The 22,950-nt window shown below is 41.3% G+C and overlaps 4 protein-coding genes across 4 annotated transcripts; all 4 read left to right on the plus strand.

Annotated features, from left to right (window-relative positions):
• The first annotated feature begins 487 nt into the window (after window positions 1–487).
• Window positions 488–5,142, plus strand: ddx52 (DEAD (Asp-Glu-Ala-Asp) box polypeptide 52). Its single transcript, XM_086013405.1, has 15 exons — window positions 488–630; window positions 856–1,069; window positions 1,455–1,594; window positions 1,746–1,931; window positions 2,019–2,162; window positions 2,359–2,470; window positions 2,554–2,626; window positions 3,451–3,654; window positions 3,848–3,938; window positions 4,020–4,142; window positions 4,233–4,383; window positions 4,453–4,528; window positions 4,623–4,694; window positions 4,785–4,955; window positions 5,040–5,142. The coding sequence occupies exons 1-15, from the start codon at window positions 544–546 to the stop codon at window positions 5,071–5,073; spliced, it is 1,878 nt and encodes a 625-aa protein (XP_085869531.1). The 5' UTR covers window positions 488–543; the 3' UTR covers window positions 5,074–5,142.
• A 1,382-nt stretch (window positions 5,143–6,524) lies between these two features.
• Window positions 6,525–10,343, plus strand: zfpl1 (zinc finger protein-like 1). The gene is made up of 8 exons (XM_086012608.1): window positions 6,525–6,704; window positions 7,216–7,323; window positions 7,409–7,520; window positions 7,755–7,948; window positions 8,234–8,312; window positions 8,411–8,596; window positions 9,457–9,574; window positions 9,656–10,343. Exons 2-8 carry the CDS (start codon window positions 7,222–7,224, stop codon window positions 9,840–9,842), a joined length of 978 nt encoding a protein of 325 aa, XP_085868734.1. The 5' UTR covers window positions 6,525–6,704; window positions 7,216–7,221; the 3' UTR covers window positions 9,843–10,343.
• Window positions 10,344–11,393: 1,050 nt separating this feature from the next.
• Window positions 11,394–17,387, plus strand: LOC147133124 (uncharacterized). The gene is made up of 8 exons (XM_086013404.1): window positions 11,394–11,700; window positions 12,041–12,249; window positions 12,365–14,690; window positions 15,103–15,131; window positions 15,261–15,419; window positions 15,531–15,597; window positions 15,696–15,800; window positions 15,934–17,387. The coding sequence occupies exons 2-8, from the start codon at window positions 12,113–12,115 to the stop codon at window positions 16,735–16,737; spliced, it is 3,627 nt and encodes a 1,208-aa protein (XP_085869530.1). The 5' UTR covers window positions 11,394–11,700; window positions 12,041–12,112; the 3' UTR covers window positions 16,738–17,387.
• A 1,140-nt stretch (window positions 17,388–18,527) lies between these two features.
• LOC147133125 (RDS/peripherin-like protein xRDS35) lies at window positions 18,528–22,384 on the plus strand. The gene is made up of 5 exons (XM_086012877.1): window positions 18,528–18,693; window positions 18,908–19,134; window positions 19,818–20,248; window positions 20,348–20,594; window positions 20,680–22,384. The coding sequence occupies exons 2-5, from the start codon at window positions 18,985–18,987 to the stop codon at window positions 20,893–20,895; spliced, it is 1,044 nt and encodes a 347-aa protein (XP_085869003.1). The 5' UTR covers window positions 18,528–18,693; window positions 18,908–18,984; the 3' UTR covers window positions 20,896–22,384.
• Window positions 22,385–22,950: the final 566 nt, after the last annotated feature.

Here is a 22,950-nt window from a genome sequence, read left to right on the forward strand (position 1 = left end):
AGTAGGAAAACACTACAGCACAATGCAGTAACAGCTCTTAAACAGAACGTGTGCTACTTCACTGCAACGGATACCATTTTAAGAAGTGGGGTTTTTCTTTTGTATTGATTCTCAGTCATCCAGGTTATGGTAACCAGTAAAGGTTGAGTTAAGGCAACTGGAGCTATTGAATTTGTGTTTTTTCTTGTTTTTCTGTAAACTTGAAACAATGCAGTTAGGCTATGAAATGATTAAGTTCATAATTAATCAGGACTTCCCATTGTTAGGTCTCATCTTGGGCCAACATCATTATTTTCCTCAAAGAAGTTAGATTGACAAATGCAATATGGATTGTGTAATATAATTATGTGCAGTACAATATTTATTCAAATTTTCTTTCTGTAGTATTTTATTTATTTGCACATGCTCAGTGTAAACTCCAATCCAGTTGTTGGCGGTAATGAACCAATGAACAGATTGGCCGACCGCCAATAAACACCACCGAAGAAGAAGAGGACGCAAGGACGTTATTCGCATGCGTACTTGCTTGGCCTACAAACCAAGATGGACGCCTTCGAGTTGTTTCGGAAACTCGGAGCTGGAGCTAAATTCGACCTGAAAAGGTTCGGCCAGGACGCTTCTCGCTTCAAAGTACGTCTATTGTGTGTATTTCATGATTTGTTAGACGAAAAAAAATTTACGAAAATAGCTTTTATTCGTTCACGATTTGGCTACTCGTGTCAACGCGGTATCATTATCATAAATCGTTATAATTTTTCGGGGGGGGGGGGGGGGTTCACGAACAGTATAATGTCACGAGCGACTCAATGTAACACGGAAGTGTGCACATTTTGACTGTAAATATTTGATTGCAAGGTTGTCAGGACACATGTGGGAGATGCGTCGTTCGAGCAGCTCTCTGCGATCGATTACTTCGGCGCAGGAGAGACCAGTGGAGCGCAGAGCACAGCTGAAGATCTTGATGAAGATGACGTAGAAGAAAATGAGGAGAGCGACGCCGTTGCCAAAAAAAGAAAGCGACGGGATGAGGAGAAGAGAGTGAAGAAAAAGACGACAAAAAAGATAGCAGGTAACAGCTTTTAATGGCTTCCCGAACCACTTGCAGTACAGTAGGTTTGTATGTAGAAAACATAGCATTCCGTAATATTTTACTTATACTTATAAAACACAAATTATTAATATAGTGAATACTCTGATGAACTAAACATTTTGTGTATCATAACTTCATGCATTAGTAGTGCAGCTCCTTCTGGTGTCCTGTAGACGTAGTCAGCTGAACTTTATTTATACTGGAAGAAGACGGTCACAACTGCTGCAGTAATATTAGTCATTTTTCACAGAGAATAATGAACTTTATAAAAAATTTGACTCTCACGTCAAGACCGAAAAATCTGTAGAGCCATGGCTTGTATCTCCTTTTTAATCAATTTAATAGTTAAGTCAATGTTTTGCAGGTAATCTCAACGGACAGAACAATTCAAAGCAGGACGGGATCACCTGGACCTCCTCGCTCGACGGGAAGATCCTGAGCCTTCCCCGCGATGGGAAGGAGAAGTTGTCGCTGAAAAGGCTGAAGCAGCTTCATCGGGAGAAGGTCAGACTTTTCATTTAGTGGATATTCAATACTTTAAGTAACATATTATAGTGTGTATAATTTATTTGTTTGTGTTCGTCTATTTCATATACATGGAAAAAAATTTCAGTGTATATAGTGAATTCCTACGTTATGTCGTGATGTGTTTCAGGTGAACCGTCTGCGTTCTCGTCACCGCATCAATGTGCACGGCAGCGACACGCCGGACCCGGTGTGCAGCTTCGAGGAGCTGCAGTCCGAGTACCAGCTCGATCCGCGGCTCCTTCAGAACATGCGTGACGCCGGCCTCAGCGCACCCACGCCCATTCAAATGCAGGCCATCCCGCTCATGATGCACGTGAGTACAAACACATGCACACGAGCACACTATATGTTTATAGTGTCCAGCTGTGACATCCTGACATCATGGCGGCGCGTCCATCAGGGTCGCGAGCTCCTGGCCTGCGCTCCGACGGGATCGGGCAAGACGCTGGCCTTCTGCCTCCCGCTGCTCGCGCACCTCAAGCAGCCCGCCAAGCTCGGCTTCAGGGCCGTCATCATCTCCCCCACCAGAGAACTCGCCAGTCAGGTACCTCATCAGAATCTTATCAATCAATAATCAGAGCAATAATTATTAGCTGCTGGAATTCAAAATTTGTGGCCATTTTAAAACTTTTTTGACTGTGCAAGCAACGTTTGCCATATTTTGGAATTCTTTACCCTCAGAGAAGTGCAAAGAAAAATGAACTTGTGAAGTAAAGTCAATGCCACAAATTGTTTGTCAGACCCACAGAGAGATGCTGCGTCTGTCTGAGGGTGCCGGCTTCCGGATTCGCATCCTCGACAAAGCGTCAGTGGCGGCCAACAAGTTCGGACCTCAGTCCAACAAAAAATTCGGTAACACGTGCTGAAAGGCCAAAACAAAAGGTGGGAATGTGAAGTGTTTGTTTGCTTATGCGCTTGTGTTGCGTCCCGCATAGACGTCCTGATCAGTACTCCCAATCGACTCGTGTTCTTGCTCAAGCAGGATCCTCCCGCCATTGACCTCAGCAGGTAACGTGTCGCCTCACGCCTGCAGCCATTTTATCGCATTCGGCATTCATTCATGTTAGCTCGGTGGAACACCATGTTGGAGTTTTGATTATGTATTAATTCAATTAAAGACATTTTCTTTTTATGTAAGCCTGCATGCTATTTTTCTAACTTGTAATTTACTTCTTATTTGAAGATTCTATTTATTTATTTTTGTTTCAAAGGTTTGAGGTCTTTGTGGAAATTGTGGGTATTGTTATTTTTTTTTCATTTAATATTTTTAACATTTTATTTTAATTTTAAATATAAAGAAAATATATATTTTTCATTATTTGAGTGTTATGTCTTTTTATGGAATCCAAATTGTATTTTTAGTTCTTTTTATTTACTTTTACTATGGAACTATTATAATTTATTAGTTTTTTTATTCAATTATTTTACTTGTGACTTTTTGCTGTTTTTTTGGAGCCAGTCATTTTTGTTTCATTATAATTTTGTAAATTTTGGGAAATTGAATTTGTAATTATTATTATGTTGGAGTGTGCTCTTTTTATGAAAGCCTCTACAGTATTGTATTTTTTTAATTAATGTATTTTTTAATTCAAATTTTTACATGATATTTTATAGGTATTATGATGACTGTATTATATTATTTACCTTCGGTGCAAGTCAAGATGTCAAATTCTCCTTTTCCTCAATTCACCATTTTTGTTGTCTTTTCCAGCAAGAAATTTCTTCAGTCTTTAGATTGGCTAAAAAACAGTTTCAGGGTGTGCTGCCCCCTGTAGCCTTGTCATGGGTGTGTGTTTTCAAATGGCGCTTAACTTTTGCACGCGTGCGCTCAGCGTGGAATGGCTGGTGGTGGACGAGTCGGACAAGCTGTTCGAGGATGGAAAGACGGGCTTCAGGGAGCAGCTGGCCGCCATATTTCTGGCGTGCTCCGGCGCCAAGGTGCGCCGGGCATTCTTCAGCGCCACCTGCACGCAGGATGTGGAACAGTGGTGCCGTCTCAACCTGGATAATCTCGTCTCAGTCAACATCGGACACAGGTACAGCTGCAGGACCGTCTGCAATGATGAACTTTCTGAAATAGTGCTGATAGTAGTATAAATAACTTTTTTGTTTCTTTGGTTGTATTTTGTAGTATTAATTCTCCATGGCACGGCGTTATCTTTAAAAAGTAATTCCGATTTGGAGGACTTTATATGACAAATTAATCATCAATACATGAATGGTATTTAGGAACACGGCGGTGGATTCTGTGGAGCAAGAGTTGCTGTTTGTCGGCACAGAAAACGGCAAACTGGTGGCCGTGCGTGACATCATCAAGAAGGTTTGAACGCCACTTTTTGCCATCAAAATAATTATGAATAAAATAAAAACACAGATCCAAGCTCGAAGATTGTGCTTTCAGGGCTTCCTGCCTCCCGTGCTGGTGTTCGTCCAGTCCATCGAGCGAGCGCGGGAGCTTTTCCACGAGCTTGTCTACGAGGGCATCAATGTGGATGTCATCCACGCTGAGCGCACGCAACAGCAGGTGTGTTGTGTTTTTTTAAAAAATTTTTTAAAGGAAATAAAATTTGGCAGATGGGACGGAATGACACTAACCTTCCTCATGTTTTTTTAGCGGGACAACGTGGTGGAGAGTTTCCGCTGCGGAAAGATCTGGGTGTTGATCTGCACGGCGTTGATGGCCCGAGGAATCGACTTCAAAGGCATCAACCTGGTGCTCAACTACGATTTTCCCACCAGTGCCGTCGAATACATTCACAGGATAGGTCAGCAATTTAATTACACTTAGGCCCTTTTGTCAAGTGATATATTTGAAAAGATACCAATGCCCTTAGGTCGCACGGGCCGAGCGGGCCATCGAGGGAAAGCCATCACTTTCTTCACGGAGAATGACAAGCCGCTCCTGCGAAGGTATGACCGCAATGATAAATTATGGAAACAATAGGCTACGTTCAGAACTGTTACAGGTTGCTAGACTATAACAAATGACATATTCCACCGCTAGCATCGCTAATGTTATCAAACAAGCCGGCTGTCCAGTACCGGACTACATGGTTGGCTTCAAGAAAATACACAGGTACAAACAATACAGTAACAGTGTTTTTTTTTTGTTTTTGTTTTTTTGCACATTCACAGTTTAACTGTTTTTTTTATTTGTTTTTTTTAGCAAAGTGAGGAGGAGACTGGAGAAGAAACCTCCCAGTCGGAGCACCATTTGCACCACGCCGCGTTTCCTCATGAAGAAACCGCCCATAAAAGTCCAGAAAAAGCAGCAAAGTCCTGGAAAAGCAGAAAAACGTGAGAAAAAAACAGCAAATTCTCTGAAAAAACAAGTCAGGTGAGACAACCGTCTGACTTTCACGATCACTACCTCCCACCCACTCCTGAGTTATTTGCACTAAATGTTATGTCATCTGTGCAGAAAAAAGAAGAGCAAGGCACAGGCTTCACAGTAGAAGATGGACTTTGGAAACGTTTCAGTATTGTTTGTTCTTTGTACGTCTAAATAAAGAAAAAAAACATTGTATTGTCATCTGGATTTTTCTCAGACTCTTGAGTGGCTGTTGGTAGTATTAGGTAGAGTAGGTATGAATTTCACGGTCTCACAAATGTGAAATTAAACACTAAGGACATTATGTATGTAAAAGTGGACTTTGTAAAAAAAACATTTATATTGTGTAACATCTTGGAAAATAAAAAGTATGATTTTATTCAAATAACCAGTATGAAATATTTAATTATAATACAATTATTTAAAAAATAGATATTAAATATTAAGAACGTATCTCATAATATTACCTTATTTTACAATTTAATGGCCATATTCTTCATTTGTCTGTTATTTTTATTTGTTCTTTTTATGTTTGCAATTCTCAATAAACCTAAGTAAACAAGAGAATGGCTTCAACAAATATTTTCTGGAGTGGCCATTTGAACCCAGATGCTGTTAATGTTCATTAACACAATGCCGTCAGTTTAAATGAACATGCATTTTGATGGTGAGATAACCATAAAATGAAATGTAACATCCCAGAAAAAAATAGCTTGAATGAAGTCACGTGGATTAATTCACTTGAAAGTTGAAACAATCACCAATTTAAAAAAAAAGTATAAACATCAATATAGAAACTTACCAACCAATGTTCGTGATGATTTTTTGGGGGCTTTGTTTTTTTTTGTGTTTTTTTGGGGGTGCTTTAGGATCTCTCTGGGTGTGCTAATAGGATAAAACCTCAAACCTGGATGCATAAGTGCATATTCTTTGTCCAGGCCATTCGTGAATGACTGTGCATACAGTAGATGCTGTTTTGTGTGTCAATAAAGGCATTGTTTTCATCTTGTGTAATAGGGGTTTAGGCTAGGGCGTAACTTATATTTATTTAGCACTTTTACCAATTTACAGTACATTACTGTATTACTCATGTTTTAAGTTTGTTTTAGTCCATAAAATTCCCAATGTATAACTGTAGAAATTGTTAAAGAATATGTTCAGAATTCAGGTGTGAACTCATTATATCATATTCAAGGGCCAGCAATGTAATGATACCTTTATCGGAACATCCATACTTCAGTTCTCCAGACCGCTTATCCCAACCCCCGAACTGGTCGTCAGCCAATCGCAGGGCACAAATAGAACAAAAACAACCATTACACCATCACATTCACACTTTCAGTTCATAGTCTTCAATCAACCTACCATGCATTTGCTTATCCAATAAATACTTATTCAAGATTGAAATGCATAGATTGTAAATTGTATAAGGATTTACCGCGACCCTTTAGGCAGAAAAAAAAGTTGCCTCAAAATGGTCTGATAAGATCAGAAAAAAAGTCGTCATTTGACGCACTGTATATTCCATGGCGATAGGTGGCGCCCGTTCCTATGGAAAGAAAGACAAGTGTCTGAAAAGCGGAAGAGACGTGGCACATAAACAGAAGCAGGAAGGCAACAGCCGCTTTCAAGTTAACGCATGACAGCTTTCTCACGCATCATTCCTTCTGTTACATTTCCACGTATTACAGGGTGAATGTCACCCTTACAACATTCAGTAAAGCCACTAGGACTTGATTGAAGTCTGTGTTACAGGTAAGTTTGGCGTTAGCGGTTAACGTTTGGATTGCAACTGTTCTATTAGCTAGCATACTTGCATGCTAAGTATACCCTGTCTGATGAGCCAATGCCTAAATGTCACGTTTTGGCACTTTGGATACGTGTAAAATGAAGACAAGTAAACACTGGCTAAGCCTGGGTGATGTGGATGTTGTCTCAATGTTATTGATTAATGAGCTAAGGCTTGTCAGACTAAATTAAGAACAATAAAGTTTTGCATTTAGTAAGGTGTATTAAAAAATAATAAGGTTTGCAATATGTCTTGTGCAAACTCAAGATATTTAATTTAATTTTTTTTAAATCATTGTTTAAAAAAGCCAAAGTATAAGTTAAAAATATGAATATTTGCTTTTAAGATTAGAGTGTGTAGCACCATAGCATTACACACTATTAGAGTAGTACCAAAGTAATACGTGTCCGTGACAATTAAAATTAAGAATAAAGTTTGCTGGTGAGGGGGGAAATTACATTTCTGTTTTCACCACAGGAGGCTATGGGTCTCTGCAAGTGTCCAAAGAGAAAGGTGACCAATTTATTCTGCTTTGAGCATCGTGTAAATGTGTGCGAGCATTGCCTCGTCTCCAACCACAACAAGGTCAGTGGGAGGAAAAAAGCATGTGTAAACCTTTACATATTCATAACCAAAATAAAATCATGAGTTTTCCCTGTGCTCCTATTAGTGCATTGTACAGTCATATCTGCAATGGCTTCAGGACAGTGATTATAACCCGAACTGTACTCTGTGCAATAATCCGCTGATTGCTGAAGACACCGTCAGACTCATCTGCTATGGTATGGAAATTTCTGTCCTCTTCAGTCTACATCAGTATCAGTTTATCAGACCTATTGAGATGTGTGAAAGGAAAGCAACAATGTGGGAATAAAATCCGCAACTATTCATTCATATGTAGCAGTTTACATTGTATTGCACTGACCTAAATCATCATTGATGATGGTACGCTCCTCATTATTTGAATTGAATTGAGTCACTGTTAATTTGATTTTTTTTTTTTTTCCCCCCCCCAGATGTTTTTCACTGGACCTGTCTTAACAATTTGGCATCCCACCTGCCCCACCATACGGCACCAGCGGGATACCAGTGTCCCAGCTGTCAGGGTCCAGTGTTTCCCCCCTCCAACCTGGCCAGCCCGATTGCCGATGTGCTTAAAGAGCAGCTGTCATCTGTTAACTGGGCTAGAGCAGGTTTAGGGTTGCCACTGGTAAGGAGTAGGCCCTATATAGCAAATCAAATGAGAATGAAATGATTATTTTTCATTTGTATCGGGATTTAACACTGAGTATTGAATTAGCAATATGTTTAGTACTGTAGTTGCACTTTGCGGTGATGTACAGGTACAGGTTTTCTCTGGTTATTCCGGTATCTCCCACAGTCCAAAAACATGCATGTCAGGTTCATTTAAGACTAAATCAGGAGTGTCAAACTCATTTTCTTCACTGCCCACATCGTAGTTCATCAACGTGTATATTTTCATGATCAAATCCAGATTGATGAGCAAGTCGATATCCTTCAGGAGGTCACGGCTAATGATGTTACAGACTACACTGACTGGTCATCATTTGATGGTGAGTCTAAATGTTCACTTATTTGTGTTTGCAGTTTTCATTCCATGGTTGAATCAAGGCCTACAGATTGATCACTTTTTCTTTCTTTGTGGTTACAGCACAAGAACAAAGCCACGTTTACCACAGCCGCTCCTACAATGCTAGCCTCAACCAAGCACCGAATACGGGTTCATCGCCAGCAGAGGGCAGCTATGGGCTTCCTCATAATAATGGGGATAGCCAAGATCACTCGGTAGTCAACTTTCCAGAGGCCACTCCATGCGACACCATTACTATTCACGCAGGTAAAAAGAAAAAAAAACAACAACTCTGAAATAATACTGCCCTTGTGTTTTACCTTCTCTTCACCATTGAGGTTGTTTTCATCAGTTTGACTGTGGTTGTGTGTGCATCTAACTTGTACAATTTAAGATCTGAGGATGCAGCCGTAGTGTCATTGATGTAGAGGGTGTCCTTTATTAAAAAAAAAAAAAAAAAAAAGAAAGAAAAAATTCTGCTGTACTTTTGATGGACAATTAACCCATTAAAGCCTGAAGCCCCTCGTGAGACATCTCTCTAAAACCTACGGTCGTCTTTGGAGTCACCCTTGAAAACCTGACATTTTTACCACCTACAAAATAATGTCTCAGCCCCTGTAGCAGATAGAAACATAATTCCCCCCAAAATTGAGAGCTTAGACATGTGGCTTTCACACAGGCCCGAGTTTATTAATCTTCACTGTTTCAATCGAAGATGCAAGTGAAGCGCTATTTTTAATTTTTAAAAATCAAGTGATAGTCACCATGCTGTGTTCTCTTACAAAGACGTTGAAATTGTCATTGTCTACGAACACATATCTTAACCATACATCACGTTTGGATTGTTTCACGGCTTTAATGTCCGCGAGCGTGTCGTCTAAGTCACTGCCGTGACTTATATCAGAGCTCCCGCGATTGACTGTGCCGCCATTACTTCTCGAAAAAATTCCGGATATCCTCCTACAACTCACGACACGGTCACATGTATATTTTGATGCATTTCATTGGCTAAGAGACCGAGAATTGGATTAAAAAAAGAAAATAACGTATACGCTCTCCCGGCTTTAAAGGGAGAAACACGCAACACCGCTGCCGTCCTTCATGTGTTAATTCAAAATGTTGTTCAGGATCATCACCAAGAAAGATCTATGACACGAGGGACAACAGCTCAATCACACAGATGGATTTTGATGATGACAAGTACAGGCGACGACCAGCATTGGGCTGGTTTGCGCAAATTCTCAAGTAAGTGATGTGGGATTCTCTTACCTTTTTATTATTTGTTATAATTGATGTATAATGAACTCTTGGTTGATTTTCTTTCAGGAACTGCACAGGCACAAAGCGGGCGTCTCTGTCCTGGAAACAGCGGGTCTTCATGCTCCTTTTGGTTGGCGGGCTGGGATTCTTTACTTTGATTATTATAATGGCTAAACTTGGACGTGCCTCGGCTGGTTCGGACCCAAATTTAGATCCTCTTCTAAACCCACACATTCGTGTGGGCAAAAACTGAAATCAACCATTGATTACTTATTTTTACCCACTTGTGTGTTGCACAGCATTTATACTGTATCATGTAGAAAAAAAACATATTGGCACTCTAGTACACGATTTGGCCAGCAGAGAGAGACATTTAGCCACCAGGAAATGCGAAGTGGAGGCCAGCTCTCATTAACCCAAGTTCTTCCCATTAAGGACCAACAAAGCTGAATAGGTCAAATGGGGACAATATTTATAATTACCAGTTGACTGACTAATAGCAAATATTGTTGATTCTTAAACTATGATGTGTATATAATTGTGAATGTAAAAAAAAAAAAAAAATGCTTCCACATTAATTGCAGACGTGCAGTGCATCAAAACTGGAGTCAAACACACCTAATTATTAACATATATTTGTGTGTCTGTTTTCTTTTGAAAGTGAGTGCTTTTAGATACTTTATTTATGTTAATCTTTCTGCTGGTTTGGGTTCTTTTTCGATCATCCATTAAATGGGAATACTGTACTACAGAATTTCATCATCGTGGTGCTTATTCGTTAGCTAATTCATAAATGACAAAATTACTCCAAAAGCTTTTCTTACTACAGCCAATATAATGCAAGCTTCAAGGTTCCCAACCCACACCTCGTAATGGGTACAAGGAGTTTCCAAAAATGATGAAATAATTATATTAACGAAAAATGTGCTATTTACATTATTTGCCTTGAATAATTGGTACATAACTATACATTGTCAAGAAAAGGAAGCCAAACTGCATAGAGGATGTGGTGAACAATACAGTGACACTCAAAAATACTTTTCACAACTCTAGTCAGTTAGCTCCAGAGTTTAATTATGTCCTCAGGGGGACGTCATTGAATTTAATAGACATGTCACTGGTTAGGCTGTTTCAAGTCGCTCATTCACTGCTTTTGTGGGTTTGCAATACAAAATAGAGACGATATAAAGGTTCTACACCTAAGCGTTCAAATGCCAGGCTTTAGTTATGTAAAGAAAAGCATGTGCTTCTTTGATATTGTATATTAGTTATCCCGAGTCTCGTGACAATCCACGATTCCACAATTCTGCATTGTGTGCTATGCATTTGATAATATGAAGCATTGAATCTCCATAAGAACCCCAGGCAAGGCTAGTTAGGAATGTTCACACGTTCATCGTGCTTGCGGTGCATGCGTTCTTTTACCGCTTCCCGTTTTCCATTACGTTAGCCAAACTGTTACTGGAGGTTTTCACATTGATATCTAGTGGATCCGAGCCATATTCCATTGATGCAGGGAAAAGTGCCGGTGGCGGTGGTTATTAATATACTTTCCGCAGAGTTACAACGAAGGCACATCTGTTTTGTCCACCACAAAGCTTGGTGTAAATTTCAGTTTTTCCTCAACATTCCAGCTTCAATGAACATTTTATGGTTGGATTCTCATTCTATTGGAGTTCAATGCATTTCTCACTAACTTCGAGTGTTAGATTGCACATTGCACTGACATAATAGGGGCATCCTAATCAATAGGTTGCCTCATGCATACAGTCAGCATTTCCGTTTGTGGTATATATTCCTTTCTTCTGCCACGATGCTATTCACCGGTCCAACATAATGTTGACATCCAAACACCGATGTTAATGTAATCTGTATTTGTCTCATAGAATATTTTCTCCTATCCTGTACTACTAAAGCACACGTCTACCTCTACACTCACAACTGACCCCTCTGTCATTGGGTGACACTGCAGTGTATTGAACTGCGTGTGTGTGTCACACACGCCTCACTGTTCAATTAGAAAGGGCATCACATAGAAAGTCATTTAGCTTCTGGTACAAAGCATCAGTGAACATCTCTTTCCGCTTCATCCTGGTGGCTGCTTTGAGACCGTAAGTAAACATATAAGCTATGTGATGCAGTAGACGTATGAATGAATTGGTTCATTGAGTTGAGTAAAGAAAAGTCATTGGTTCATCTTATAACCCCATGATTGCTTTGTAATTGAATCATCATTCAAGCAAGTTAATTCAACGTAAGTTATTTATTTGAATGTAAGTTAATGACTAGTCTACTAGTATGATTTGAATGTGTAGTATTTGCTAAATCCTTTCTCACGTTTCCCCCAATGAAGTGTTCGTTAGTCTGTAGTATATTGAAATTTGTGGAAAAAAAATATTTTTACTTTTAATATTTGTAATATGCATTTCATTTTCCGTAAATGTCTTCCAGCTGACAGAAATATTTCACCCCTTTCTATCAAGCCAACAGAGAACATTTTAAGGTAAAAAAAAAAAAAATCAAATGTGTGACCATCAACAAAAAGTCAAAACAAAAAAAACAGATGCCAAATATCAAGAAATGAAGCACCATCACTCCAAACAAAACCATCACCTAAATCATCAACAGAAGTTCCATCAGTCAGATGATGACAACCAAGAGTGAGTAAATTAAACTCCACTACCACCGCTTTACTATTAATTTTCAAGTAGAGGAGTACATTTCAATGATTTTGTATTTCATCATTTCAACACCCATTTTCTATTTTTGAAATAGCACCCATTCAACAGCGGAGGACAGCTTGCTCAGTGATCACCTGCCTCATCCTCATCATCATTCTCATCGTTACCACAGAAAGCAAAACCATGGCCAGCTCTCTCATTCTGAAACTTCTTTCACCTCATCATACGGTTCCTCTTCGTCCACTTTCTCCTCTTCGTCGACAACCTCTTCCTCGTGTACTTCATCGTCCAACTCCTCCTCTACTTCTGCATCTTCCTCCAGTCTGTCATCCGAGAGTAGCAGTGAAGGTTCAGACAGATTTCTGCTTAGGAAGCCTCAACATTCTCAGTCTTGTACTAACATTTCTGAAAAGCACAAGTACGTCGAAGAGGGAGAAGACACAGCACCTTTGATCGGTAACAGGGGTCCTGTAGGTAAGCAGAAACGGCCAAAAGGAAAGTCTTCTCACAATGGCTCCAAGCAAGGCACCCAGAAGAAGACACTTGAGAATGCAAGTTTCCGCAAATACAAATCGATGGAGGCCCTCACTTGCCCCTCGGAAAAAGAGGGCCATGCAAACGAGGAAGAAGCGGAGGGGAGAAAAAATGAAGCCAGAAAGAATTTAATGAAGGAGAAAATGAAGTTCTCTGCCTTCCTTAATGAGATCACTCGACAAGTGCTCAGCCCAATGCGACTCACCACTCTGGGCGTGACAGATGCTCAGAAACCAAGCGGCACGGAGCCCACCTCTGTTAGATCCGGCAAGTCTGAGATCAACACAGACAGAAGCCGACAGCGGAGGAGTCGGCCTGTCAGCGCCGACTCAGTCGACTCGCGCCAGAATGCTCATGCTCAGCTTTCAAAGTCAAAATCCTCCCACCACCATCGTAGTCAGCGCTCTCCAGACTCTCCCGGTAACATGCAAGCTAGGCCCAGAAGCTGCACTGACATAAGCTGTATGGAAAGACATCCGTCATGGTCTCAAACTTCCCAGCATTGCTCACGTTCACCCCATTGTAAACGGCACCGCCCTCGGAACCAGGAAGATCATACTCAGCGCTGTCGTCATAACAGCATCCGACACAGCCCGAGTTATCACAGATACCCCCGCGAGAAAAGTCCTCATCACCATCGTAGATGCCGCAGTCCCGTCTTTTGTCCCAATCACGGCGATTCCGACAGTTCCAGTTATCATCACGACAAACGTTCACCTCGCAATCGCTCCGAAGGCAACCGCTACGGCGGTTTAACTCATCCCCATCGTACCGACTACAATGACGCGGCTGTTCACCAGCAAGGCGACCATCATTTCCCTTGCGTCCGTGGATACTACAACCCTGGTAATGTTCCTCGCCGCGGAGATCATCACTCGCCAACGTACCACAACCGAGCTTCCGCTCATCAAATTCGCAGGAGCTCATCGCAGCACCACCAAGACCGTCCAAGTAAAAGTCATCGCCATAGCGATCGTTCAAATACAAAACGCCCAACGACACCGCGTCACGGAAACCAAGCCCAAAGCAATAAGCCCTACTCAAAACATCTCCATGGAGACCACCATGGCCTTGCTCAGCATCCCAATTTACAGGACCAACATCACCACGGTTTTCCTCACAGTGATCATACGAATCGTCAACACGGAGATCACCAAAGTGGGATCCAGCAGCATAACCATGAAGGGCACCGTCCCCACCCGAGAGCCAAACCCAGTGAATTTGGAGACCATCACAGGCCAAGTCCTCATCATCATCATCATCATCATCATCAACATGGAAGCCACCACAGTCCGAACCGTCAGCATCGCCATGGAGATGACCACGAGGACGTGCGGCAACCTGGTGATCGAGGGATCCAGAATTCCTATCAAGAGCACCGCTATGGAGCTCACCACAGTCCCGACCGTCTCCGTTGCCATGGAGACAAACACAGTCCACACCAGGAAGATCACCGCAGTCATTTGCATCAACATACTCATGGAGAACAACAAAATGCAGGGCATCAGCACCACCACCGAGACCATCACAGTCCCAACGACCAACACCACAGCCGAGACCACGCCAGTTCTCACCGTCAGCATCACCACGGGGACCACAAAAGTCCAAACGGTCATCAGCAGCATGAAGGCCACCAGAGTCGCATCCATCAAAACCACCCTGAGGATCCAAGTCATCCTGAGCCTCATCAAAACAAAAACCTCTCCAAAAACGAACCGCAACATGAGGACAATCACAATCACATTAAAAGAGAGTCTGCGAGCAGTCTGCCTGCGCACCAGAAGAAGGGAGTTCTTTCCTGCAAGCTGGATTCAACAAAGACGATGACCGGCCCCTCCGGTCGGGACGAGGAACAAACCGACTTCACCGGCCCAACGATACCGCAAGTATGCCATCAACATTTTCTAAAACACGCTACCACATTCTATAAAGTTGACAATTGTCTCAGGTTGAAACGGAAATTCCGTATTTCATTCGGTCCCCTATAAAGTCACTCATTCATGAAATTCTCTTTGTTTCTGTATTCTAAAAGCCAAATCAATCATTTCCATGTTCAGCTTGCTTGATGACAGGGTTATGCAAGGGTTTGAATATTTGCGCCCCTATCGATTGTTCAGTGTGCATGTCACTGCTGTCACTAGTCATCACAGAACAGAAAACACAATGCAGAAATGAACGCCGTCTTTCCCAACCACGATTGAGTCAAGGCACTCATTGCACATTAAGAAAAAAGTCCTTAGTTTGAGCTTCGTCTTAAAACGTATTTCTGAGTATATTCCTTCTTCTACTCAATTACAGGAACCAACCCATGAAATGGACAAGATGATGTAAGTGTGGTCAAATGAGCTTGGCGCCTGCAAGAGTAACCATTCGGACAAGCTTGCAAGTGAATAGAGATGGCGCGAAAATTCAAATCCATCGCGTGTTTTCTTCGTCTTGTCTAATTTCCCTCGCAGGATCCTACAGGAAGAGAATGAAGGTCTTCAACAGAGTTTTTTGAAGTCAGCAGTCAAGATGGAGCGTTTTGGAGAATTTTTAAACAGCCATAAGCTTTTGGAAGAGGAGCTCCAGAGGACGCGCGTGGAGTTGAGCAACCTCACAGAGAGTTTTAAAATGTAAACGACGTAAAACAGACATCGCAATGACAGCCGCCCGCTATTCTCTGTAAAGCTTTTTGTGTCTGTGTGTCAACGAGATATCTCGGTGTCCTTTTGTCTTGTTCTTAGACTCCATGAGAACTGTTCATCCACACAACAAACAAATAGCCTACTGGAGCAAAAACTTAACTCTGTGGTAAAAGCCCAACAATTACATTTGTGGATTTATTTTAGTCAGAGATGTGAAATGTCCAATGCACTTTGATGTTTTATTTACGCGGTCTGTTTTCACAGACTAAGAGCATGGAAGGAGAGCGCGAGAGGTTGAGCCGACGTATTTCAGCATTGACGGAACAACTGGCTGGTGCAAAATATGCCAACAATGTGGACATATTAAATGTAAGACCTCGAAGTAATGAAGACTTTCAGTGGACATGATTCAAATTGCGCATTTGCCGTCATTATATTGTAAATGTCTCCGAATGCTTCCTTTGTACTCAATAAACTGGTTCATTTTCACGCTCATTTTCAGGTCAATTCTGTGCTGAACAAAAGCAATGAGCATTTTCACCCGGACGATGCCATCAGTCAGGTTATGCTCCCTCTGGCCCCGCCTCCGATCCAGTTCATGGACAGCCAAAACTACGAAAAGGTCAAGGCGGCAGCGCAGGAACAGCTGGGCTCGGTTCCAGAGGAGGAGGAGTCGGACTGGTCAGAAATGGGGGAAGAGATCCCGCGATTTATACTGACGGGCTCAAACAGAAGTCAAGCATGGATGCACAGGGACGGAGACCTGGACAAAGACAGCGAGTCAGGAGGCGAGGAAATCATCCGACTTCAGTCTCCTCGACCTCTGCAGGTTCCGCAACTCCACTTCACCATCCACAATGAGATTCTACCTGCCTCGCCAGCCAATGCTTGCCTCTCCGGTATGACCGGTGAGAGCACATTTCGGATCGCCGCCAGTCAGAATCTCGGCTCAAGCATACTGATCAGGTCAGCGAGCCTGGAGGAAATCCCGCTAGCGTGCCATCAAATGCCAAAGGAGCTGAGAGGCACGGAGGCCATGATGGACCTTCACCGCCCCGGCGATGAAGCTCGTGACAACTTCGATAATGAGATCATTCATCATTGGAGAACGAACAACGACAGGGACGGCAGGTCATCCGAGGCCGATAGCGCTCCATGCAGTCTGCAGTCAGTTGAACAGATGCTCAACCAGTTCATGTTCGAGCCTCAGCCCAGGGAGGGAATATGTCAGAGCAGGTCGCAAATGCACGGCTGGACAGGAGGGATGGCAGAGGAGGTGTTAGGAGGCGAGCAAACACAACTGTGATGCAAACTGTGATACTTTACCCAGCAGGATAGTTCACTGAAGCGCAACACCTGGACAATAAGAACAAATAAGAAGCAATGCAAAGAAAAGAAAAGTAATGCTCAGTTTGCGCTGACACTCTTGTGTGGTTTATTCATTCGAAATGTAGTGCTGCAATGTATCCTATTGAAAAAGTTTGCTCAGGTTCGACTGCTCCAAACTGAGTGAAGACACGTGTACGGTATACAGAATAACATACGGGCTTACTTTACTAGATTGTTTCCTTTGCAATTCATTCAGCAAAATTGAGAAAATAAAAAAAAATGCTTTATAATCTGCTTCATTGAAATCCCATTGTGTTTTCGAATGTACAATCGTGTATGTGTAGAAAAATCTAAGCATTACCTATGAATGTAAAACAAAATGCCAAACACTCTAAAAACCCTTGCTTGTAAATACTTACAAAAGTAGTCAAATATTGCTCTATTAAGTGGAATTTGGAAACATGATAACTGGATGAGCAGTGCTCTATTCTGTGTTATGTTTTGTAGATATTCTGTATAAAAGCAATATGTTCATGTTTTTCTGTGCAAATATCTTTCCTCTGTACTAGTAACAATAATAGTAATCCAATACCACAAATAAAGACACTATTAAACATTTATCTGGAATATCGTGGACAAGTAATGTGCCTTTTTTTAGGTTTCATTCATCCTCTGTGAAGAGATTGGACAGTTGCAGATTCAAATTCTCAAGCCCTGTTGTTGGTTAGCACTGCGATTGACTGGTGAGCGGTCCGGGGTTGACCCCACCTCTGTCCTCATGTCAGATAAGAAAGTCTACCCCCTGACCCTGCACGGGATGCGGTAGGTATTGATAATGGATATCCTGAAATGTGTTTTTTAATCCGTGCTGTATCGAAGTCTCAGGATATCAACATTTGGCTCGTTTTAATGAATGTTTTTATAGTCATTTTAAGTCATGTTGCTATGAATAGATGGTTCTGTATGGTTAAAACAAGGCAGGTTCTTGCTATTTCTCAAATGTAAGATCACAATAATTGCCGTTTTAGCTTTTGGAACTAATGCACTCTACAGTTGTAAATGCCAGAGCTACATGGTAAAACCAGTCCTGCACCCTGAAAGGAGAATAGAAAATCACACAATTGTTCCTTTTGGAGATCTTTTAAAAAACTGATCTCAGAGGGAAGTGTTAACAGTTGTGAGTGCTGCTTGTTTTCTTATTTACGATGGAACAATAGGATCTTAAAATGTGTGAAAAAAAATTACAATGTTTTTTCTTTGAAAAACAAAAGTAATTGTTATTGGGTTTATGATGAAACTCAAATTAGTTTATTGTTAAATTAGGGTTGTACTGAATTATGTTGAAGGCTTAAGCACCTGAATGTCACATCCCAAAAGAAAAAAAAGCCGTTTATATTGAATGCACCATAATGTTAATAATATTGAACTTTTACATTCATGCAACAATTTTTTTCATTATTATTATTACATTGCAATATTTACATGATCTTGGCCTCTATTAAATGAACATTCTATTGATGACCTTCAAATAATTTGTTCCCGCCTTTAGAAGGCACTCACTGAGAAATCCTACATTGAAATTCCAGAATATTATTGCATAACATATCGAGACTCATTTGGCCAAACCTAACTTAGGGTACGTAACGTAGAGTGTGCATTTAGATTTTGTCACTTAATGGCTTATTGCAGCCATCGCTCTCTCATGTTGTCAAATCCACTCTGTCGTCTTTGTCCTCCCTCTGAGTATGATGGGTGCTGAGCAGACAATGGCCTGGATTCCTTGACCAGTTTAATAGGATAGGCAGGCATTAGCATTAAGATGCTCCCAGCGTTCAGGTTTGCCAAATCCACTGTGTGGCACCCTGGGAGGTACGCAGTGGTCGATGGTTATTTGTGGACTTTTATTCCAGCGCTTTTTGGGGAAACAAATAAGGTGAACTTTAATGCCTGTAAATTGTGTTCTTCTACATGTATCATTTTAGAGCTTTGCTCCACAAAGATTTCAGACAAATGTCTTAGTTTTCAATTTTTATCCGGTAGATCTCAGTTGGTTCTCACGTCAGCCGTATTGCCGTTGCAGTGGTCTGTTTTCAAATTCAAGATTTGAATCTCCGTTTTCTCCCACTGCTTACTTTTTCACCTATCAGACAAGAACAGCCTCGTCCCTCCGAGCCGTCGGCGTTCTCCTTCCCCTACTCCCCCGGTAGAGCCCCTCGCTGCAACCATGGTGGTGATGAAGATGAAGTTCCCCTTTCAGAAAAGGGTGAAGCTTGCCCAGGGACTGTGGCTCCTCTCCTGGTGCGCCACGGTAGCCGGGGCCATCACCTTCACCCTTGGGTGCATCCTCAAGACGGAGCTACGCAGGAGGGCAGAGGTACACCGTTGATTGTCTCTGGGTTACAGTATTACACAAGTATTTGTGTTTTGGACATTTTGGCACTTAGCACGGAAACTATAAACTATTTGTCAAGCATAAGATAAATGTTATACGTTGTTGTATAAGTGCTAATTATAACATCTACATTGGAGAAAATAACCCGTATTGGAATTTTCCAGGCTGGGATAAGATTTTGATTTGATATGGGAAGTGTACGGAAAAAAAAAGTGAAATGCCAGTCAAGTTTATTTTAGATGTAACGTTAAATGCCTGTCGTTGAAATGTGGAGCCCTCCCGCTGAGTACACCTGTGACCCACTTTGAATGCTGACTCATTATTTGATAAACCAAATCCTGATCATCTTAATCCCATTAATCCCCAATTTGAACAGGGTCTGTTTTCCGACTTTTCGTGTGTGTTTTCGTGATACGTTTCTTAACATCTGTGAATTTGCAATAGTATATTTCAAATGCACAATGACAGCTGATATGCAAACCATTCTATACATACTAATCGAAACTTCATCAATTGACAGAGACCCATAGGCTACTGCGATCTTAGAACCTTCCGGATGAGAATTTAAGTCAAACCAGAAATATGGACGCAAAATCAAATTGTAGTTAGATTTATGCCATGTAATTTACTGTATTTTCATTACATTTTATGTGATTCTCATGCAGGTAATGGATAATGCGGACATACATATCGTGCCCAACACCCTCATGATAGTTGGTCTGGCCTCCTTGGGCATCAACTACTTTGCATCAAAGATCTGTCAGGATGCTCTGGACGCCGGCCGATTTCCCCGCTGGAAGACCTTTTTGAAGCCCTACTTTGCCGTCTCTTGTTTCTTCACCGTCCTCATGCTGCTAGCGGTCATCATGAGCTACGCAATGAAGGGCAACCTGGAGTCTTCACTGAAGGTCGGCCTGAGGAATGGCATCCGCTTCTATAAAGACACAGACACCCCAGGACGCTGCTTCCAGAAGCAGAACATCGATCGCTTGCAGATGGACTTTCAATGTTGTGGAAACAACGATCACCGGGACTGGTTTGAGGTCCAGTGGATCAGCAATCGCTATCTCGATTTCAACTCCAAGGAAGTGAAAGTGTAAGTCATGTGTGTGTGTGTGTGTGGGGGGGGGGGGGACGTTACGCGGCGGATGTATTGGATCGTTGTAAATAACGGTCATATCATTGGTTTCGCCAGGCGCGTCAAAAGCAATGTTGATGGACGATACTTGGTCGACGGAGTCCCGTTCAGTTGCTGTAATCCCAGTTCTCCTCGTCCGTGCATCCAGTATCACCTCACCAACAATTCAGCTCATTATAATTATGAGTACGAGACAGAGGAACTCAACATCTACTTGCGGGGCTGCAGGGAGGCCCTGGTCAACTACTACATGGGCCTGATGAACACCATTGGGGCTGGAGTACTGTCAGTCTTTCTCTTGCAGGTATTTCAGAGGCACATCGAGTTGGTCATTGTGGTGGTCATGCTCAAAAACTAACGTTTTTATAACCCCGCCTCCTCATTTCCAGGGTTCCGTGCTGGTGAGTTTGCGCTTCCTGCAGACCTCCATGGAGGCAGTAGCAGGGAAGGAGAATACAGAAATTGAGACAGAAGGATACTTACTGGAAAAGGGAGTGAAGGACACCTTCATGGAGTACTTTGACCCTGTTCTCAAGTTCCTGTTGCTTAAAAACCAGGTGCAGGAGGGCACTACTGCAGCCACAACAGCCCCAGCTTCCACCTAAACACCAGGGTTGGACACTCATATGTATATACTTTTTACGAAGGGAGTGAAAACGATTCAAATCCTAATTATATCTTCTCCTTCCTTAAATAATGGCCTACGTTATTTTGTCCATTTTTTTTTTTTTTTTTTTTTTTTTTTTTAGAAAAATTGAACCAAACCAGAAAGATTTCTCTAACTTAGAATGTAGCCGATTTTAGCTGATGTGTCAAAATATGACTTAGGCCAATGTTTTTAAAAGGTGACGATATTATGTTGATAAAATGGATTTGGGGGATGTAATTTGTATTACCAGCGGACCGTCAAATTGAAGTACATGAAATTATTGCACATTCCTATGTAAATTGTATAAACTGAATCTATGCACTCTTTATCAAATGCAAGCCATCCAGCAGAAGATAGACAACAAACATGTATTTTGCTCATTTTGTCAACTGCACCAATTGGCACCTGAATAATACAGCTCAATATAGCTCAACACATTAATTACTTATGTAAGAATGTGTCTTTTTAATGTGTCTCTTATGAATATGGTATTTATTTGCATTTATAAAATAACACCAACCCACAACCACTATAGTCAGTTTTGATTATTTTATTTGTGATACCCCCCTGCCCCCGCACCCGACTAATACTTATAGTGTTTCCTAACCTTTAGAGAGCTACGTCCCGCACACACACACGCACACACACACACACGCCCACACACATTTTACATGCAATAATTAGATACAGTATACAGGTAATTTATGGCAGCTAGCAGGAGAGCATTTAATTCTTCTGCCTGTCACTGTAAGTCGCTGGTATAGATAGATGAACAAAGATACATTATTTGTCATAAATATTTTTCAGACCAATTAAGTCAAATTAGCTTATTTGCCCCGAGGGCCACAGCACAGTGATTGGAAATCATTACAATGCAAAAAAAAGATGATTTTTATGAGGGGAAGTAAAGTATCATGAGGATGTTACATAACAGAGGGGCTCGATAATTAAAGTTTGAATGTACTACGATGTAGTAGACTCCTTTATTCCCACTTTTACTTACAATACAATTCCGTTTTATTTAAATTTCATTTGGAATGTCCTTTTTTTTTAAACTGTCAAACATGCCATCCACCATTACATTATGCATTGTGCTATCCTGTCTGTCTCCCGTAATGGAGAACAATTGGATTAAGAAAACAGATTAAACTACAGTACTTCAGTAATGCACTGAAAGCCATTAAGAGTGTCCTCTAACCTGACACCTCTGTTAGACCCGTTAATCGCATTTGTTAATACTAAACCTGCTGCCTTTGCAGTTTCATATCGTAACTGCATTGCAGAACTAATTCTTCTTACTGTATGTGTTGTCGTATCACTGTAAATAAAAGAAACAATAATAATTAAACTAATCAAAAACATTTTTTTTCCTCATAGAGAATTACAAAGTCTATGCTGTGTTATGGGACTCATTGGTCATTCATTAAACATTTGAGTCAGCTCGAGTCATTTCTTCTCTGAGTTCGTTATTATTATTATTATTATTATTTTTATTTTTATTTTTTTTATTAAAGGGCCGACATCAGTTGCAAGATCATCTGTACAACAAACGTTCGCCCCTAAGTGGGATACAAGGATGTTTTTGCAAACGGTTTGAGTTTCACTGAGGACTGGATGTTTAATGGCAACTAATTGTTCGAAGGATGATCGTCAGCATCCCCACAACATGTACAATTGAGGTTCTCTTGAGCAAGGCATTGATCTCACCAAAGGACCAGCTCAAGATGTGCAACACTGCGCAGTCCTTTTCCTCTGGCACGCTTTCTTGTATGCATGTGTGCTATTTGGTTTCATGGTGTGCAACGGAATCATAAGGATGATAAATGCAAATATATAAACAAAATAGACGGGATTTGGATAGCCTTATTTTGTTTAAATAAAACTTGCCAATTAACAGTATACGACTGATCACAAAGGACAAAGATATGTCATTATGTACAAAACTTGTAATTATATCTTTTACAGCAATTGCAATAGTATGACCAGTTCGACTTCATCTGTCTGCCTAATT

This window comes from Filicampus tigris, chromosome 17 (genome assembly GCF_054856515.1).
Source record: "Filicampus tigris isolate MCC_2025a chromosome 17, RoL_Ftig_1.0, whole genome shotgun sequence".
In the NCBI taxonomy this organism is placed as follows: Eukaryota; Metazoa; Chordata; class Actinopteri; order Syngnathiformes; family Syngnathidae; genus Filicampus; species Filicampus tigris.

Coding starts and splice junctions, on each gene's coding strand:
- zfpl1 (XM_086012608.1), top strand. CDS start 7,222: ATGGGTCTCTGCAAGTGTCCAAAGAGAAAGGTGACCAATTTATTCTGC. Junction 7,521..7,754: donor CGTCAGACTCATCTGCTATG/GTATGGAAATTT, acceptor TCCCCCCCCCAG/ATGTTTTTCACTGGACCTGT. Junction 8,597..9,456: donor CACCATTACTATTCACGCAG/GTAAAAAGAAAA, acceptor AATGTTGTTCAG/GATCATCACCAAGAAAGATC.
- LOC147133125 (XM_086012877.1), top strand. CDS start 18,985: ATGGTGGTGATGAAGATGAAGTTCCCCTTTCAGAAAAGGGTGAAGCTT. Junction 19,135..19,817: donor AGCTACGCAGGAGGGCAGAG/GTACACCGTTGA, acceptor ATTCTCATGCAG/GTAATGGATAATGCGGACAT. Junction 20,595..20,679: donor TGTCAGTCTTTCTCTTGCAG/GTATTTCAGAGG, acceptor CCTCATTTCCAG/GGTTCCGTGCTGGTGAGTTT.
- ddx52 (XM_086013405.1), top strand. CDS start 544: ATGGACGCCTTCGAGTTGTTTCGGAAACTCGGAGCTGGAGCTAAATTC. Junction 1,070..1,454: donor GACGACAAAAAAGATAGCAG/GTAACAGCTTTT, acceptor AATGTTTTGCAG/GTAATCTCAACGGACAGAAC. Junction 2,627..3,450: donor CCCGCCATTGACCTCAGCAG/GTAACGTGTCGC, acceptor GCGTGCGCTCAG/CGTGGAATGGCTGGTGGTGG.
- LOC147133124 (XM_086013404.1), top strand. CDS start 12,113: ATGTGTGACCATCAACAAAAAGTCAAAACAAAAAAAACAGATGCCAAA. Junction 12,250..12,364: donor TCAGATGATGACAACCAAGA/GTGAGTAAATTA, acceptor TTTTTGAAATAG/CACCCATTCAACAGCGGAGG. Junction 15,420..15,530: donor CTCACAGAGAGTTTTAAAAT/GTAAACGACGTA, acceptor TCTTGTTCTTAG/ACTCCATGAGAACTGTTCAT.